At 44.8% G+C, this 18,566-nt stretch overlaps 1 protein-coding gene across 4 annotated transcripts in view; it reads left to right on the top strand.

Annotated features, from left to right (window-relative positions):
- Positions 1-18,566, top strand: part of LOC308399952 (kinesin-like protein KIF21A) — a 44,826-nt gene that overhangs the window by 22,240 nt on the left and 4,020 nt on the right. Inside the window, exons 2-34 of one of the 4 annotated variants that reach the window (XM_080887397.1) lie at positions 456-678; positions 2,255-2,437; positions 2,848-2,997; positions 4,936-5,070; positions 5,161-5,325; positions 5,596-5,711; positions 5,829-6,024; positions 6,120-6,309; positions 7,235-7,298; positions 7,433-7,621; positions 8,193-8,240; positions 8,853-8,913; positions 8,999-9,110; positions 9,237-9,425; positions 9,503-9,702; positions 9,799-9,906; positions 9,989-10,057; positions 10,130-10,275; positions 10,356-10,500; positions 10,918-11,112; positions 12,611-12,712; positions 13,238-13,403; positions 13,666-13,686; positions 14,278-14,335; positions 15,290-15,344; positions 15,596-15,810; positions 16,008-16,181; positions 16,464-16,496; positions 16,702-16,838; positions 16,944-17,028; positions 17,113-17,202; positions 17,288-17,446; positions 17,545-17,662. In XM_080887397.1, the coding sequence (XP_080743523.1) occupies positions 456-678; positions 2,255-2,437; positions 2,848-2,997; positions 4,936-5,070; positions 5,161-5,325; positions 5,596-5,711; positions 5,829-6,024; positions 6,120-6,309; positions 7,235-7,298; positions 7,433-7,621; positions 8,193-8,240; positions 8,853-8,913; positions 8,999-9,110; positions 9,237-9,425; positions 9,503-9,702; positions 9,799-9,906; positions 9,989-10,057; positions 10,130-10,275; positions 10,356-10,500; positions 10,918-11,112; positions 12,611-12,712; positions 13,238-13,403; positions 13,666-13,686; positions 14,278-14,335; positions 15,290-15,344; positions 15,596-15,810; positions 16,008-16,181; positions 16,464-16,496; positions 16,702-16,838; positions 16,944-17,028; positions 17,113-17,202; positions 17,288-17,446; positions 17,545-17,662 (4,297 nt within the window). Of the gene's footprint in view, positions 1-455; positions 679-2,254; positions 2,438-2,847; positions 2,998-4,935; positions 5,326-5,595; positions 5,712-5,828; positions 6,025-6,119; positions 6,310-7,234; positions 7,299-7,432; positions 7,622-8,192; positions 8,241-8,852; positions 8,914-8,998; positions 9,111-9,236; positions 9,426-9,502; positions 9,703-9,798; positions 9,907-9,988; positions 10,058-10,129; positions 10,276-10,355; positions 10,501-10,917; positions 11,113-12,610; positions 12,713-13,237; positions 13,404-13,665; positions 13,687-14,277; positions 14,336-15,289; positions 15,345-15,595; positions 15,811-16,007; positions 16,182-16,463; positions 16,497-16,701; positions 16,839-16,943; positions 17,029-17,112; positions 17,203-17,287; positions 17,447-17,544; positions 17,663-18,566 lie in introns of all 4 variants that reach the window. The other 3 variants (XM_080887395.1, XM_080887398.1, XM_080887396.1) reach the window with 3 other exon arrangements.

Here is an 18,566-nt window from a genome sequence, read left to right on the forward strand (position 1 = left end):
GAGGAAATGATGTAACGGGGAAGTGTTTTTATTTGAAGGAAGGCAAACAGAGCAATTCCTTAATGAAATCTATGGGTGGGACTGTTTACCCAGAGCTCGCTCGCTCTCCCTCACTCCTGAACAGTGCGGGCACTGTACAGTGCACGGGCAGCATGCTGACACTGGTTTCCACATGCATAAAAAGACATGCTCAGTGAAAACTGTTTCTGTCTTCAGCTTAGCTGCACTTTCACCATTAAGCCAATAAAGTCAATGTTATTTATAAGCAATAAATCCACTTGGTTAGACATAGGAGATGATCATTGGTTGGGTAACACTGTCACATTAACAACAGTTAAAGCCCTTCTCCCAGCTCTGAAAGGTAACTTGCCCATACGTGACCTCCACAACCTATCCCAAGTCTTGAGCCACGTCTCACCTCTACTGTGGTCTCTTTCTCCCTCTCTGTCTGCCAGGATTCGTCCTCAGCTGCCCAAAGAGAAGATTGAGGGCTGTCACATCTGTACGTATGTGATGCCAGGAGAACCCCAAGTGGTCCTGGGCAAGGACAAGGCCTTCACCTATGATTATGTCTTCGATATGGACACCCAGCAGGAGACGATCTACACCCACTGCACCGAGAGGCTCATCGAGGGTTGCCTTGAGGGCTACAACGCCACAATCTTTGCATATGGACAGGTTAGTCAGCAGGCTTTTGCTGCACACGTATTGGTAGAAGGGCATGGAGCGTTGCCTTTTTTTACTCATGTTAACAGCACACCGGTATGGCATGAATATACACAAGCTCAGTCACATATTCACATTCAGTCAAAGTTTTTCTCAAGGGAGCGGCACTCCTTCCAGAAACAAAAGATTTATGGCATCATGTGATATGAAGCTGATTTCATTTTCACATCGGTAGGCAGGCAATAAAGGAGCCTCGGCAGCTCTGTGCTGCCAATATGTTCCAACATGTCCTCATCACCACAGCTTTGTATTGCCTCTAATAAATTAGAATAAGAGGGAATGATAGATATGGAAGTTTGTTATCCAATCAAAACAAAGTAGAAAGTGTCTGCTTCACATTATGCCAGAGCAGGAAAGTAAACCAAGAAGTCAAAACATATTTTATGGCTTTAAACATTATAGACTAACATGCATCCTGAAAGCAGTTGATTGGTGCCACTCTCATCTCTGAAGCTATGGCAGCCAGTTCCACAGTTGCTTTGCAAAAAGACTGGAAACAGAGGAAAGCAGCAAGGTCATTTGTCCACCTTGGTTTTGAAATGGACAGATATGCAAAATCCTTTTGTTTTATGTAGAGGTTATAGTTCTGCAAGTGTATAATTGTGAAAAAAGTGGATGATGTATGTATTGTACGGTAACATTAAGGCCTGTGCAATGCAAAACAGCTCAACTGTCTGAAGTGTTAGGCTCAATTTTTTCTTAGCCTGTTCTGACCAGTGGCGGTGATCATCCAAATATCGGTAACTTCCGATACCAACAGAATTAATTGCACAGTGATTTAGTGTTCATTAAAGTGCGTTCAGATAATTAGCCTCAATGTCATAGTAGTCACAAATCAAAAAAAGAACAACATTAATTTAATGCATCAGTGTGGAAACAAAGTAAAAATCACCTTCAGTGGTGAACCGGTCACTCTCATCATTGTTAATCCTTGCTATCGACACAACACCATGTTTTGGCCTTTGTGAATATGAGTGAAGGCCTGGAACAGCCTCAGCATGACACCAATGCTTTACTCACAGGCAACGGAGGAAAGGAAGGTGCAGCCACACTGAGGACTATAGAGGCAAAAAATAACAGCTTAGTTTTATTCAGTGTGATTTAAAGGGTTTTTGTATTGAAATTCAATGTACAAAGAGACACTCTGTCATTGAACAACTGCTTTTTAAACTTCCCTCTTCTTACCCTTCCTCTGAGCTCCTCTTTGTGTTCATTATTCTGTCCTCACATTGTTCCCTCGCCCGTTATTTTTCTGACAAAGCGCCTTTCACGGGGCACGGCAGCGGCCCAACACACTCATTCACACGCATGCACACAAACACGGTAATCACACAGGTGCGGCCGTGCAGAATAAAACTGTCTTTCTCGATCATCTGTCGGCACAAACACGCACACGCTCCTGTCGGGGCCTCTCTGGCGTTTCGGTGGGGAGGAGAGGGGTGACGTGTGAATTTGAACCCCAATGTCTCATTCCTCTTTGTGTCACCATGACTCCGGCCCATCCCCCTGTCTTTTCCTCCCTGTCCAGACGGGTTCGGGGAAGACGTACACCATGGGAACTGGCTTCGATGTCAACATCGGAGAGGACGAGCTGGGCATCATTCCTCGGGCCGTGAACCACCTGTTCAGAGGAATCGAGGAGCGCAGACAGGCCGCCACTGAGCAGGGCAGGCCTGTTCCTGAATTCAAGATCAATGCACAGTTCCTGGAGGTGCAGAAACACACACACTCACATCCACAAACAATGCAGAGCAACTCAGTTGGTAACATCGAACATCATCAGCAAGCTGATAAATAACACTGAAATAACTTAAAGTCAGTTTGTTAGACATAGCGAGAGCATGCAGACAGCAAGAGGTCAAAGGTCGGCATAGGGTGTATCAGTTCAGGTTGTTAAAGTGCGCAGATAACCCGACTGCCATTAAACTGTCATTAGCCTGTCTCCGAGGTCGCGCCCGGCTTTATTTTTAACTGCCAGCAAGTGGCTGCTAACAGCTGGTGAGGCAGCAGCTGAAGAGAAAAAATGGCGCTTCCGACAGTGACATAATAATTTACGCTCTGCACGACGTCGTCTAATCTGTCGGCTGTTTGTTAATTATTTATGACTTTCTTGTTTTTTAGCTTTACAACGAGGAGGTGCTCGATTTGTTCGACACGACTCGAGACCTCGAGGCCAGGAAGCAGAAATCCAACATCAAAATCCACGAGGACGCCAATGGAGGCATCTACACGGTGGGGGTCACCACCCGCACCGTCACCTCTGCAGCCGAGGTCAGTTTCGAAAACCTGGAAAAACGCTAAAAGCGGCTCAAATATACTACTGCTTTTTGGGGGGGATTTTGCGAGGGGGGTCACAATAAGTAGCTTTAATGGACCAAGATGATGAGCCTACGCAAACTGGAAGTTAATGATCTTTTTTGTAGAATATAGTTTTACATTTTGAGGGTGATGTCTTAAATTGTGATAAAAACCCACTCAGAAAGTGACTCATGTTCTGAAGATTTAGGCTAAACGACAGGACCAAAGCTTTCAAAATAACTCGGATGGCGGCAGCACAAATCCTGTTACAATGGTGGTAATCCTAATTTAATTCAGCGGTCCCCAACCTTTTTTGCGCCACGGACCAGTTTATGTCCAACAATATTTTCACAGACCGGCCTTTAAGTTGTCGCGGATAAATACAACAAAATAAAACCAGTACAGGTACCAAAAAAAAGATTTATTCATAACGCACGGGAAAAGACCCAGGGAAAGTGAGTTAATGATAAAAACTCTGAAGACTCACGGACCGGTACCGGTCTGTGGCCCGGGGGTTGGGGACCGCTGATTCAACTCATTTCGTTCATAACGCTGTAAAAATACACTTGTTACACTGTGCAAAAGTTTCTAGCCACCCTTCATTACTTGATAGTTCACCTACATTTAGTAGTTTTTTTTTAATGGGATCTTTAGGAACAGCTCTTCAGGCCCTTCTATATGTGTATTTTTTTCCCCCTTTTCAGTTCAGTCCTTGAGCTGACCACTTTTAGAGGAATATTTTGGGGGTTTTTGTCAAGCCATTTAACACCAATCTACTAAGACTTTAAACATGAATCACAGCATGAAGGTCCTGAGTTCAATTCCACCATCAGGCTGGGGTCTTTCTGTGTGGAGTTTTCATGTTCTCCCCGTGTTTGCATGGGTGCAAACATGTTCCTCCAACAGTCCAGAGACATGCAGTTATGGGGGCATAGGTTAATTGGAAACACAAAACTGCCCATAGGTGTGAATGCGGGAGCGCATGTGAGTGCAAATGGTTGTCTGTCTCTGTGTGTTAGCCCTGCGACAGACTGGCGACCTGTCCAGGGTGTACCCCGCCTTCGCCCTAAGCCAGCTCGGATAGGCTCGAGTGACCCTGAAAAAGGATGAGCAGAAACAAATGGATGGATGGATGTATCTGTCAGATGGCTCGATAAACTCTAGAATCGTCTGGCAATTTTTTCATATTGTATCATACAGTGCTTAGTTACTAGCAGCCTATTTAGTTCTCACATGGAAAACACAGAGATAACAGTCTAACAGGCATAAAGTAGAATTTTTACAGCAACAAGGTGATTCCCAAAGAGCTATTAGCCAAAAACATGTGCAGCATGTCCTTTAAAAAATTTGAGGAACCTGGACAAGTGGAGGATAAAACATGAACATTATCTGAATGCTGTCATCCTGTTAAGAAATAGAAAAAAAGCCAATAAAGACCTGACACAGGACCTGAAGATGCATCTGGCCTGAGTCTGATCCCAAACACTGCCAATGCAGTAACAGTGAAACACTACCAGTCATCTCCAGAGCCTGGGCCTCAACATTATTGAAGCAGCGTGGGATCATGCTGACAAAGAACTGAACAAAAGGCAGAAACATCCATAGAAGTAGATTTTTTTTCCCTCGCTAAATAGAAAAAGATGAGTGCTGCTCAAGAGTTTTGCACAGTAGTGTTTCCATTCAGTGAGTAGGATTTCTCTCCAGCAGAGACTCACATCTCCCAGTGAGGAAGTCATCATTAAGTTCTTGTAGTCTTTTTACCTTTCAGCTGCTAAAGTGTCTTAACTGAACTCTTCAACGATCACAGTGGTTAGGAACAGTCTCTATGTTTAGATTTCTGTGCAGCTCAGAAATGATATGAGAAAGCACACAATTTTTTGTCATCTGTTTCTTCCACCTCTCCTCTAACAGATGATTCAGTGTCTGAAGCTGGGCGCTCTGTCTCGCACCACCGCCAGCACCCAGATGAACGTCCAGAGTTCACGCTCCCATGCCATCTTCACCATCCACTTGTGCCAAGTGCGAGTCTGCTCCGCTGACAACAATGTAAGTATTGTTATGAAAGGCAACAGAGGACTGGTGTGTTTGCATCAGTCGCAGTTCTGTTTATTTACTTTCCTTTCCCTTTTCGTCCAGGATAACGCGACGGATAACCGTCTGGCTAATGACTCAGAGATCGATGAGTTTGAGACTCTGACGGCCAAGTTCCACTTTGTGGACCTGGCGGGTTCTGAGAGATTAAAGAGAACTGGAGCTACAGGAGACAGAGCGAAAGAGGGCATCTCCATCAACTGTGGGCTGGTGAGGAAGCTCTACGGAGAACTTTAAACAGTAAACACTGCGCTGCTGTCATTGGCCACTTAATTTAGTTTGAGCTGCATTTAATAGGACAGTGATGAAAAGCAAGTAAGAGACCAGCATTTACCAGTGCGTGGTGCAGGAGAGACCCCTGATGGACAGAATAGGCATTACACTGTTGATTTCTTCCACCATAACCTTATTTATAGTGAATACTGATGGCAAGGTAACTAAGGCTGAATGCTTGTTCTCCTCTTCCGTGTCCTTCCTTAGCTCGCCCTGGGAAATGTCATCAGTGCTCTTGGAGACAGGAGTAAGCGCTCCACTCACGTGCCTTACAGAGACTCCAAACTGACCCGGCTGTTACAGGACTCACTAGGTGGCAACAGGTTTGTGGGGAAGAATCTGCTGTGATATCTCTTCAAATAAATATTAGATATGCATTTAAATGTCCATACTAGCCGTAAGAAATCAACGGGCTTGATCGTTATTCTTGCATCCTCCAGTCAAACTGTGATGATCGCCTGCATCAGCCCGTCAGACAGGGACTTCATGGAAACCTTGAACACACTAAAATACGCCAACCGGGCCCGGAACATCAAGAACAAGGTGATGGTGAACCAGGATAGGGCCAGCCAGCAGATCAGCGCCCTGAGGACAGAGATAGCACGACTGCAGATGGAGCTGATGGAGTACAAGACTGTAAGAGCGTGGCACAGGCGGGAATGCATTCACAAATACAGTCCATGTAGAGGACATGAGCAGAGCAATATTTGGCCCTTTTGTCGATTGTTTAGGGAAAGCGTATGGTGGGTGAGGACGGCATGGAGGGCATGAACGACCTGGTCCATGAAAACTCCATGTTGCAGACGGAGAATAACAACCTGAGAGTGAGAGTGAAGGCCATGCAGGAGACCATTGATGCCCAGAGAGCCCGACTCACTCAGATCCTCAGTGACCAGGCAAACCAGGCTCTCGCCAAAGCAGGTAGGACATTTTCAAAAAAGCTCATACAACATATGTCTTACACAGCCTCATGACACAGCTGGTTTTGCTGATACTGTATATGCTGTATCATATTTTTTATATAGTTCTAATCTTTGTAGAACTGGGATTTTAGTATTTAAAAAGTGGTTGGTTGGTTCACAGTGAGACGTCATCATAAGAACCAGTCCGTTTACTATGTATGGCCATATACACAGCAGGGCCTTGGGCTAAATGCTAATGTTAGCATGCTATAACGCTAGCATGTTGGCAGGTTTTTGTCCACCCTTGCAGTTTTACGTGAGTAAGCTAACACGTGCTAAGATAAGATGTCATCAGTTCTGAAGTGTTTCTTCATAAATCACTCACTGTCTATTCTGAGCTGAGCATCGTGCCTACTGCCATGTTGGTTTTCCACCGTAACCCTGTCCTAGCCTAACTGGATGATCTGATTGACAAACCCAGGACGTACAGTTGTAATATGTGAGTTTCAAAGTAACCAGTAGTCAGAGTAGAGCTGTTACCAGTTGAGGTGGTTCAGGCATCTGATTAGGACGTCTCCTGAGCGCTTGCTAGGTGAGGTGTTTTGGCCATATCCCACAGAGAAGAGACCCAGAAGGATTGGAAGAATCTCAGTGACAACCAGGAAGAGCTTGAGGAGGGGGCGGAGTGAAGGAGGGTGTCTCTGCTTAATCGGACCCAGACGATGATGCTTATTATGGATAATTAGGCTTATAGACTTCTTTTTTGGAACCCAAATCACTATCCCCTTACTGATATGTCGGTCTTTTATATACAGTTTATGTTTTAAACCAGTATGTCAGATAAAATAACCACTAAAGCATGTTTCTGAAATGATTTTAAGCTATTAGTTTTATAATTAACATAGTTTTATATCATTTAAAGTCCTAACTTCCTTTAATTGTAGGTGAAGGTAACGAAGAAATCGGCAACATGATTCAGAACTACATCAAAGAAATCGAGGAGCTCAGGTACGAAAGGAGACCAGATTTTAGCCTTAGCCAGATCACAGGAACGTGTCTGCAACAACAGTATAACTTCACATTAAAATGTGCTGCAAGTGTTTAGCAACAGTAACGTTTGTGTAATGTAACTCGTTCCTCAGAGCCAAACTTCTGGAGAGCGAGGCCGTGAGCGAGAACCTCAGGAAGAACCTGTCCCGGGCCTCCACTCGTTCCTCGCTGTACGGCGGCCCCGCCCTCCTCGCTCCAGGGAAGGAGGCCAGGGACGTCATCGAGATGGCCAAGAAAGACCTGGAGAAACTCAAGAAGAAGGAGAAAAAGAAGAAAAAGAGGTACATGTTCAAGTTGGCACACAGTTGTGAAGCTCTAGTCCGTTCCTGGAAGTGCGTAAGAATAACAGCCGCTTTGCCAGGAAGTAGAAATTGGAGAGCTGTTAATGTGCAGCCAGAGTGTCGCCTCTTGGCGTGTTGTAATTATCTGCTGATTCCCTACATTAGCAGTTTACACCCTGTTGTTTCTTTAATGGAATGTGTGCTGCATTCAGTCGCCACTTCTCCAACACGCTGGAGGCCATTGATCGCTTATCCCTTTGCTGCATGTGTCTTGTATATTTTTATTTCTATACATGCTTGGGATCTGCAAGTTACAAAGAACTGTTTATTTTCTTTAAATCAGGTTTTCTCACATGAAATCTGCCTTTCTTTACGTCTCCATAACCAAAATCCATCATTTGAGCTGCTGTTTTGGGGGTTTTTTGTCACTCACCTCTTGCTGATCTCTCTCGCCCTCTCTCTCTGTCTCTCTCTTATAAACATCCTTCGTTTTCCCCCAAATTCTGTGGCCTGTCTGCTCTCTTTACCTCCGCCGTCCTCACCCTCCCCACCTCCATCCTTCTCACCGAAGACTGAGGCAGTACGAAGAGAATCACCATCATGAGCTTGAGGACGCCAGGTTTGCCGCCTCCCATCAACAAATGGGGTTCAAATACTCAATCTGAAACTGGCAATGGAATTTGTGCCCTTCCCTTGAAGTGATTTTAGCTGATTGTCGACCCAAGTCTTCCTTCTTTTCCAAATTCCCGAAGCGACTAACTTTTTCTGCACCTACAGGCGGTTCACGGTCCTGCAAAGGGAGCAGGGAATTTAACCAGCTCTTTCCTCGCCCTCTTTTTCCCTTTCACTGCACACTGCAGGGTGTTGATCAGATCACGTTTTGTGATACCAAAACCATTGAAAACATATTAAATTTGGAGCTGGAGTTGATAAATATCACACACTTTGCTGTAGCGTGTGGCATTTGGTCAGCAGATCTTTGCAGTGTGCGGCGGCTCCTAATGTAATGTGGATGGTAGTTACTGATCGTTTAATCTCTTCGTCTCTCCCACTGTGTCCTCCATGTTTGTGAAATCACAATGAAATCATTCATTAATCAAGCCTATAATCATTTGCATGTGTCATTCATCTGTATTTGTTGTGATTTAACTTCCTGTTAGTCCGAATTTGACTCTTGGGACTGTAGCATTTCCTTCTTAGACAGAGAGCTAACACTCTTTCCCTCCTTTAGTGTTGTCAAAGAGGAGCTGCCGGACAACGATCAGGAAAGAGGAAACGAGGAGGCAGAGGTGGTAGGTGGCTGGATTAAATAACTTAAACTGTAAATATAATATGTAAATGTCACATATTACTCAGCGTTTGTTACCATTTTACCAGGAGGGCAGCGACCATGAAGAGGGCGAGGATGCTGATGGAGAAGAAGAGGACTTTGAGATGGCGGGAGATGAGACATCCGAGGAGTCTGACTCTGAAGAACTGGATGAGAAAGGTACAGCTATCCAGATGGAAGGAAGTATCAAAATAAGAGCTCATCTTTGTTTCCCCAGACAAAACTGTGCACAGATTGTAAAGAAACCACACCCTGAACTTCATGTTTCTTTTTGGGGGTGTGCAGAAAACGTTCAGGCCGACCTGGCCAACATCACCTGTGAGATCGCCATCAAGCAGAAGCTGATCGATGAGTTGGAGAACAGCCAGCGGCGTCTGCACACTCTCAAACAGCAGTATGAACAGAAGCTGATGATGCTGCAGAACAAGATCAGAGACACGCAGCTGGAGAGGGACAAAGTGCTGCACAACATGGGTAAGATGGAGAAATTAGGATCTGCCTGTTCAAAGAGGATTAAAGAGCAAAGGAAATGAAACCTACTCCATCCACAGGTTCAGTGGAGTCCGGTACGGAGGAAAAGGCCAAACGGATCAAAGCTGAGTACGAGAGGAAGCTGACCTCCATGAACAAAGAGCTGCAGAAGCTCCAGTCTGCCCAAAAGGAGCACGCACGCCTGCTGAAGAACCAGTCGCAGTACGAGAAGCAGCTCAAGAAACTCCAGCTGGATGTGACCGAGATGAAGAAAACCAAAGTAAAGCTCCTTCTTTTCATTTTGGGATAAGCAGCACTTTTCACACTTGTCTTGTAGCTGCGCTGCTACACTTGCTGTGTTATGCTTGTCCACCAGGTGGCACTGATGCGCCAGATGAAGGAGCAGCAGGAGAGGAACAGGGCCACAGAGTGCAGGAGGAACAGAGAGATAGCCTCGCTGAAAAAAGACCAGCGCAGAGCTGAGGTAAGAGGCACAGGAACACTCATGTCTTATAAAGTTGCTTTTGGATCATAAAGACAAAACTAAAATCAAGCTTGTCTCACAGCACCAGGTGAGGCAGCTCGAGGCCCAGAAGAGACAGCAGGAGCTGATCCTCCGTCGGAAGAATGAAGAGGTAAAACGCAGTTGAGGGAGGCAATGATGACTATGTTACATGTGGCTTTGTTATACCTGTTCTCTGTCTCAGGTGACCGCTCTTAGGCGCCAGGTGAGGCCCGTGTCCGGAAAGGTGAGCAGGAAAGTGAGCCTACCTGAACCTCCTCAGGAACCCTCTCATAGAGCAGTCCCAGGACGGCTGCAGTCCTCTAGTGCAAGCTCTTCCAACGGAGCCAGGTAAACCGTGTTAGCGCATTTACAGCATGAGTGTGCATGTCAGCTGAGTGAGACGTCTGAAAGAATGCCTTCTTCTTTAGGAGTTCCCCAGTGCGGATGGGAAGTATCTACCTCAACAGATCAGCCAGGGCCAAGTGGCAGTCACTGGAGAGACGCATCAATGACATCATCATGCAGAGGATGACCATCTCTAACATGGAGACAGATATGAACCGACTACTGAAGGTAATGTTTTACGGTGGTCGTGAGCCCACATCAGCTGGTCGATACACTATTACAGTTTTTTTTCAATGCTCAGCAAATGCAAAATGGTAAAAATCGCAATAACATGAAGTATTGAGAAGTATTGTGATAATATCCAGTTTGCTGAACTCACATAGGCCCCACTACTTAAGCTGCTTTAGCCTGCACACAGTTGTTGCCCATCTGCAAGCTGCTTTGCAACCCACTTCCACCCCAGCTGTCATGCTGTTTCTGTTGTCACTGATGAATACTACAGGAGTTTTACTGCTACTCTCCTACTTTAGAGCCCAATTACTGCAGAGAGAGAGATGTTTGTGTGTAGTTGCACCAACTAAAATGCTTTTAAAATGCTTCCTTGTCCTCCTTTCCTTCTAACCTCTGTTCTCGCCTTTTCTCCAGCAACGTGAGGAGCTGACTAGACGACGTGAGCGAGTGTCTAGGAAAAGAGAAAAAACGGCAGTAGACGGCGCGGACGCCGACCGCTCCCTGGCATCTCTGAACGAGGAGCTGGAGTCCCTGAGCGCCAACATCGACTACATCAACGACAGCATCGCCGACTGCCAGGCCAACATCATGCAGATGGAGGAGGCTAAGGTGAGAGAACAGCAGCAATCGGCCGCGCGTGATCCCAGTGTTTATTCGAGTCTGTTTGTAATGCTTCATAAAAGAAGGGCAGTATGATGTTCGCACACTCGCACGCAGCTCATAATGATGCAAACACTATCATCGCTGCCTCATTAGCGAGAATGGGCTTGCATGGGGCTGTCACCCTTGGGCAATCAATTTGGGAAATAATTGCAATTCTGCACCGCTGACAGTCCCAGAGCATTTTGGGCCCCACTTTGACAAACAAGCATCAGGCGCCTATTTGTCAAAACAACAATGACTCAATAAAACAACAACCCACCGGCAGCACAGCCCATTAATGCAGCCAAAGCAGCCTAATGGTGGCAGCTGATCAGCCGTGTATACATGTAACTTTTTGTTTGCACGTATAACGTTTACACTCTGAGTTTTGTACCTCACATTCATGCCATCAGCCACTCACGATGCTCTTTAAGCTGCTGCACAAATTGTTGAGTTTAAAGTGTGCAATTTAGGAATTAGAGAGCCGCGGATCCTGAAAACCTCTGATTTGCTGCCGCTTGGGTTAAACTGTGCAATTATTTATCAATAGTAAGCCTGGGGTCACTAATGAGATAGCACTGAGAGCGGTGGTATGTAATGCTGTGTTGGCTGAAATGTGCGTTGCTGGAAATCTCTGCAGGCTTAGAATTGGGTTGCTAACTGATGGTTAGTGTCAGACTAGTGATTCATTAAATTGCATCCCAGCCGTGGGTGAAAGTTTTATAGCGGCTAACAATGTTTGCTCTCATAATCCAGGCAGTTTGAGATGTTTTTCTGTTTTAATTGTCCTGTTAAAAAAGAAGTACAACTCTAATCAAATGCACTTCAATGCACCTCTATAAAAGCAGATGTTTTGGCAATTTGGAGGTCTGGGAATGTCCGCTGTGTTTTAACACAGTGCCCCCCCCAATATTGCCAGGAGTAGACGTTCCAGAAAATTATCCCCAAATTCAGACTATGCAATCCTCAATAAAGACCTACACCAGAGAGTTGCTGCAGATTTTGCATCTGAACAAACTGCAAGACTTCCGGAACAGTGTCCTTTAGACGCAGACGAGACCAAAGTGGAGATATTTCGCTGTAAAGCACAGCTTCACATTTGGAGAAAACCAGACCAAGCACTTTTGGTGGCAGAGTAATGATTTGGGCTTGATTTGCAGCTCAGGACCCGGGCACCTTGTGGCCATTGAGTCGACCATGAACTCCTCTGTATACCAAAGTGCTTTAAAGTCAGAAGTGAGGCCAACTGGGTCATAGAACGGGATGATGATCCCAAGCACATCAGGAAATCTCTCACAGAATTGCTGTTTATAAAACTTGTTTGTGTTAGCAGTGCTGATAGCTGGTGTTAGCTATGGAAGAAGGTTGCTGTCCTCATTTTAAATCAAATCACACTGTGTGGAAATAAGTTGTCAAGTTTCTCGCAGCAATGTTTTATGAAATGTGTCATCGCTGTGGGCTGCAGGAGGAAGGAGACACCGTGGATGCTGCTGCTGTCATCAGTTCCTGTAACCTATCTGAGTCCCGCTTCCTACTTGACCATTTCATGACTATGGCCATTAATAAGGTACCAACAGATGACTCACACCAGACATGTCAAATAAATATTACAAAATATCACAATGTTTATTTTTTATGATACCAACCTTTCTCTAAGTAGAAGTGCTTTATGAATTTAATTGCATAGCGATTATTTGCAGTCGTCGTGGTAACTCGTTTGCAGCTTGCCTGTTTATCCCGAGCCCGTTTTCTTCGTAACCATGGCTCCTTTATGAGATTGAATCTAATGAGACCTTTAATGGAACAACATGATTGAATTAAGTCTCCATTAGATTAGATAAGATTAGATTTGGCAAAACCTAATTGGTCCAGTGAGGAAATGCAGTCAGCCCAGCGGCAAAAGGAGGAAGACTGAGAGCACAAACGAAGAAGCGGAAGTAATTACTACTTCACACTAAACTGAAAGAGGCCGAGCCTTTATTATGTTTGTTTCCTGCGCTGAACAGATGCGGAGGTCGACCTCCGTTATACGAATACAAACAATTAAAAAGAGCTCTGTGATAATCTCTCTGCTGGCTGTGCCGGGACTCAGGGTCTGCAGGCGGCTCAAAAGGACTCCCAGCTGAAGGTGATGGAGGGCAGGCTGAAGCAGACGGAGATCAACAGCGCCACGCAGAACCAGTTGCTCTTCCACATGCTCAAGGAGAAAGCTGAGATCAACCCGGAGCTGGACGCCTTGCTGGGCAGCGCTTTGCAAGGTAGCGGGCGCCGACAGATCGACTCGGGTCCGAGCCCGTCGGGCGCAATCACCTTTTTCAGTCATCTTTTTAACCGTGTGTGGCTACTTTTTTACTTTACCGGCTTCCTCAGCTTGTCCAAAAGAGATGTGAAGAATTTGTCACTATGACACATCAAATTGTCACTGAAGCCAGTAAAATAACGAGTAGCCTTTTTCCTCATCTTTGGGTTTTGATTTTTGATTTCTGTTTGTTTCTTTCTGTGGTGTTGCTGTGAGCTCAGAGTTAGGTTACCTGTCTCCAGGTGAGTGACAAAAATACACAGCAGTACGTTAGTGCGTGAGAGAGCAAAGCACGTGCACACTACACGATTTCCATTAAATGTTGCTCCCAAACTGTGAACTGTTTTCAGTCTGATTTTTTTTTTGTGCAATTAGTTTCCAAATTAGAAAGAAAAAAATCTACATTTGAAAAAAATGATGGAATCTTGCCGTGTGCATCACGTGCATCGCAGTCCTGATAAAAACTAACCCGGCTGTCGTAACTGTGCCAGTAATATGCATGACGTGTCACCCCACCTGCTAGCCAGTCCCACTTCATGAGGATGAGCTGCGATTATGTGGAAGCAGCAGTTTGCGTGTCAGCCTTTCTGTGTTTGTCTTCTCTTGCGTTTTCCTCCATTTCCTTCTCTCCCAGATCACCCTTTATCTAAAACTACACTAAACGACCCCCCGACCTAGTTTATGAACCGCTGCAGCAACATTCTGAACAGTCCCTGACATCTAAAATGTGCCATCAAGGAAGTCACACATGCTTTCCACACTCACAAAGACACATTTTTCTTTGTTTTTCCCTTTTTCAAATGTGTCTTTATTTGTGTCTGTCATTATTGCAGAGAACGGAAATGACAGCAGTAGTGATGAATCCACCCCCAGTCCAGCCACAGAGGGCAGGTAAATATATACACCTGCACAGGTTATCAATTCAAAAACACTTTATAGGTTCACAGTTAGAAGAAGAAAAAAGTAATTCATGATTTCATGCATCATGATCGCAGAAGTCCCCTTTTGATGAGCATTTTCGCCCCTTGCCGTCTTTGCGATTTAAACGAGTGATGCCTGGATCTGTGAAATCCCACGTTCATTGCATGCTAACGACTTTGTGTCACTAACTACTTTGTTGCTTGTACAGAAGCCGGATATAGACAAAGCAAATACTAGTTATTGACGAGGCCTGTTTTTGTTTGTACCATTGTAGCTCACGTAGTTGAGCAGGCAACTTTTCCCTGCATGTTATTGTGTGCTGCCGTTAGCCTCTGTTAGCTGCCGTTAGCCGTTGTTAGCTGCTGTGAGCCTCTGTTAGCTGCCGTTAACCTCTGTTAGCTGCTGTTAGCTGGCATTTGTGAAACCTTCGTTGAAGTGGCTCTAACATTATCAGACTCAGATACAGATAGCGAACAAGCTGTAATATGAGCCAACTGTCACATGTGTGAAAGCAATCAAACTGTTTATCAGAGACAAAGTGTGATTTTTAGAACCCTTGAAAGCCTAAAATTAGCTTTCATAATGTTGAGGGGTGCGCTGGATGTCTAATCTGCTGAGCGTGTTTATGCACAAGCGTGTGCATTAGAGTCCTGGCTTCAGTTCTGGAGATAAATTTGAGGTGAGGAGGAAGAGGATCACTTTCTATCCAGACGCCAGTTGTGTTTTCTCTTTCCTTTTTTTCCCACTTCTTTGGTGAAGAAGAGCGTTCTCAGACAAAACATAGGGATGATGCTGCATATCTCGAGTCTGAAAGTGCAGGTGCAAATTAAATGCTAATATCATAAAATTGGTAAACATTGTACTGCCTAACACTGCTAGCCTAACATGTACTGGGAATAACTGGTTGAAAATTCTGTGTTTCAGCACACTGGCATCAGATTTAATGAAGATGTGTGGTGAATCCAGACCAAGAAGCAAGGTACTGTACTCTGCCGGGCAATGTGCAGCATACTGTTTAAGCCCCCGTGTTTTTTACGTTTAACAGTTAAAAAATGCTTTTAAATTTAAAACTGAATTTACTTTGAGTTTGATCCATATTTTTCCAATTCCCCTCCTTTTTACTTCATCCAAAGTTAAGCAGAAGTTCCACAATACTTTGTTGAATTTAGGATAATTACTAGCTGCTTAGTGAGTTGTGAGTCCGTGTTCCAAACTATTCTGGTCCCCCAGGCTCGAAGGCGAACCACCACACAGATGGAATTGCTTTATGCCAGCAGTGGAGATTTGTCCTGTGAATCCCCCACTGGAGACTTTTCAGCCCCTCTGCTGCCCCTTGCTGAGCGCCTGGAAGGACCGGCAGACATGCAGGGTCAAGCGGTTGGTCAAACCGCTGACCGTGAGCAAACTGTTTCCCCATCTGCGCTGTCTGCCAGGCCAGCTGCCATGTAAGTGGTAAAAGCAACATTTCTCTGCAGGGCACAAAAATATCAAAGTTCTCTTCTGAAATGCCAGATATTTCCGGTGCTCATCATTCAGCATTCTGAAATATTGAAGACTGTTTGTGTGATATCTTGCTGCTAAAATGTTACGTGTTATTACTCCAGACAAACAAAACCCCTTGTGAAATCTTTACCGTCTGTAGTTCCAGATCCAGATCACCTACAGGAGCTGAGAGGAAACAACTGGAGCGCTCGCCGCTCAGCCGCAGGAAGATGCACGAGAAAGGAGGCGTGGCGTCGCAGATCCCAGGACCTGTACATGCAGCTCCAGTTAGCACAGCGGAAACTAAAACCAAAGCCAGTGACTACAAATCCCTGTAAGTGTGAACTTCCTTTAATCAGAAGAACAGGTTTGTTTGTAGTTTTAGCCATGTGTCAGTCAGGCCGCAGCTGGATAATTACAACAGAGCCATTCATGAACCCCTGATGAGCCATAATTTAATTTAGGTGATTATAAAAATGACATGAACCCAGCAGCCTGAACTTCACTGCTTTACTGAGCAAACTGTTGCAAAAGGCAAATGTTAGGATGCTAATACGCCCTTTAAGTTTAACTGTGTTTATTTAAGTTTTAAATAACCATTATTATTTTGTTTCAGGCTGGAGGACTCGCCTGCGTTTGAAGGCCACAGGTAATTCATGCCTCTTTAATATGTTTAATTAAATATCAAATGTAAGCTAAAATCAGAGGGAATAGTTAACTCTGTACTTCCTTTCCCTTTCATTCTGTCACTGCTTTAACCACTTTAATCTGTCAGCTACAGTATGCCACTACAAGGCTTTGCTGGTGCAGAAAGCTGATTAGTGAAAGTCTAAAATGTTGTGTCATGTTTGTAGGGGTGTCATCAACCCTGTAACAAGCCCCAAGAACAGCCGGGGGGGCAAACTTCAGTGTGTTTATGTAGCTGAGGGCCACACCAAGCCTGTTCTCTGTGTAGACGCCACTGATGACCTGCTGTTTACAGGGTCTAAAGGTAAAAACTGCACCGGCTTTCAAACGGCCACCACAAAAAGACTGTTTTCTATGATTTCTTTCCTTTTTGTTTCTTAATCTGACCTGTGCTCGTGCGTCTTCTTAGACCGGACATGTAAGGTCTGGAACTTGGTGACAGGTCAGGAGATCATGTCTTTGGCTGATCATCCCAGCAGTGTCGTCTCAGTCAGGTACCAGAATACTAGAATCACTAGTAACGTTGGTTTTTGTATTTAACCTTTGGATAGATTACTTACTTGTTGCTGTTATTATAGGTACACTTCCAGCCTTGTCTTCACCGTTTCCACTGCTTACATCAAAGTTTGGGACATACGAGACTCTGCCAAGTGTATCCGCACACTCACGTAAGTTCACGCGCCCCTCCGTCCAGCATCTGTCATTACGTTTTATCACCATCTTATTGTTTTGCATTTTTGTTATACGTGTAAGGTCGTCGGGACAGGTGGGCTCAGGAGACACCTGTTCTTCTGCTCGGAGTTTATCCATCCCACCTGGAGAGAGTCAGATCAATCAGATTACTCTCAACCACACTGGCTCTTTCCTGTATGCTGCTGCTGGCAATGCTGTCCGCATGTGGGACCTCCGCAAGTGAGTTACAGTAACATCGATAGGAGTTTTAGCTATAAGCAGTTTCATAGGAGGTATTTATTTTGGTAATGATTTCTTAATTTGACTCCTTTCTTTAGATTTGCATCTACGGGGAAGCTGACCGGCCATCTGGGGCCTGTTATGTGTCTGACAGTCGAAAAGTTGGGCAGCGGGCAGGACCTGGTGCTCACCGGCTCCAAAGACCATCATATTAAAGTAGGAAGCTACACAAAAATGTAGCCATATATGTGTTGTAGCAGCGTCCTATATATATATATAGATATATAGTCTGAATAGGATTTTCAACTCAAATCAGTTGAATTATATTCTGTTTTTAAATAAAACCAAATTACAACAGTTCCTTCAAGGCTCTTTATATTGTAAAGTAAAGACAAAGTCTAAAAACTATGATGATATCTTGCCTTCACCTGCACAACGGTGGTGCTAAGGTAGGCATCCCCGCCAGAATTTGCTTCCCCCTGCGTCGCGCTAGGCTGTCCAAATCACAGACAAACAATATCCCACGTTCTTGATTTTTATTTCACAAACACTTCTTATAATGAATAACTACTCCTGAAAATTTGAAGATGTTAGCTCTTTAAACAGTAAAGTTACAGTCGAATGTGAATAATATCAGGCTGATCCTGCCACAGAATGTTTTTAAACCCATTCTGCACAGAGAGGTGTTTTTTTGAAAAATGTATTGATACCAATGTTGAATATTCTTACACAATTAAAAAAAAAACCTAAACGTAAAATAATTACACCATAAAGATGGTTTGTTTTTCTGTTATTTAAAAGAGGTAGTAGTTTATTTTAATTTGTTTAATTGTTTAAACAAATTAGAGATAGGGTGAGAAGTTCGGCCATCCGGGAGGGGCTCAGAGTAGAGCAGCTGCTGCTCCACATCGAAAGGAGCCAGCTGAGGTGGTTCGGGCATCTGACAAGGATGCCCCCTGGGCGCCTCCTGAGTGAGGTGTTCCAGGCATGTCCCACCGGGAGGAGGCCCCGGGGCAGACCCAGGACACGCTGGAGAGATTATATCTCTCGGCTGGCCTGGGAACGCCTTGGTATTCCCCCGGATAAGATGGAGGAGGTGGCTGGGGAGAGGGAGGTCTGG

Source organism: Rhamphochromis sp. 'chilingali' (genome assembly GCF_963969265.1).
Source record: "Rhamphochromis sp. 'chilingali' genome assembly, chromosome: 7".
NCBI classification, from domain to species: Eukaryota; Metazoa; Chordata; class Actinopteri; order Cichliformes; family Cichlidae; genus Rhamphochromis; species Rhamphochromis sp. 'chilingali'.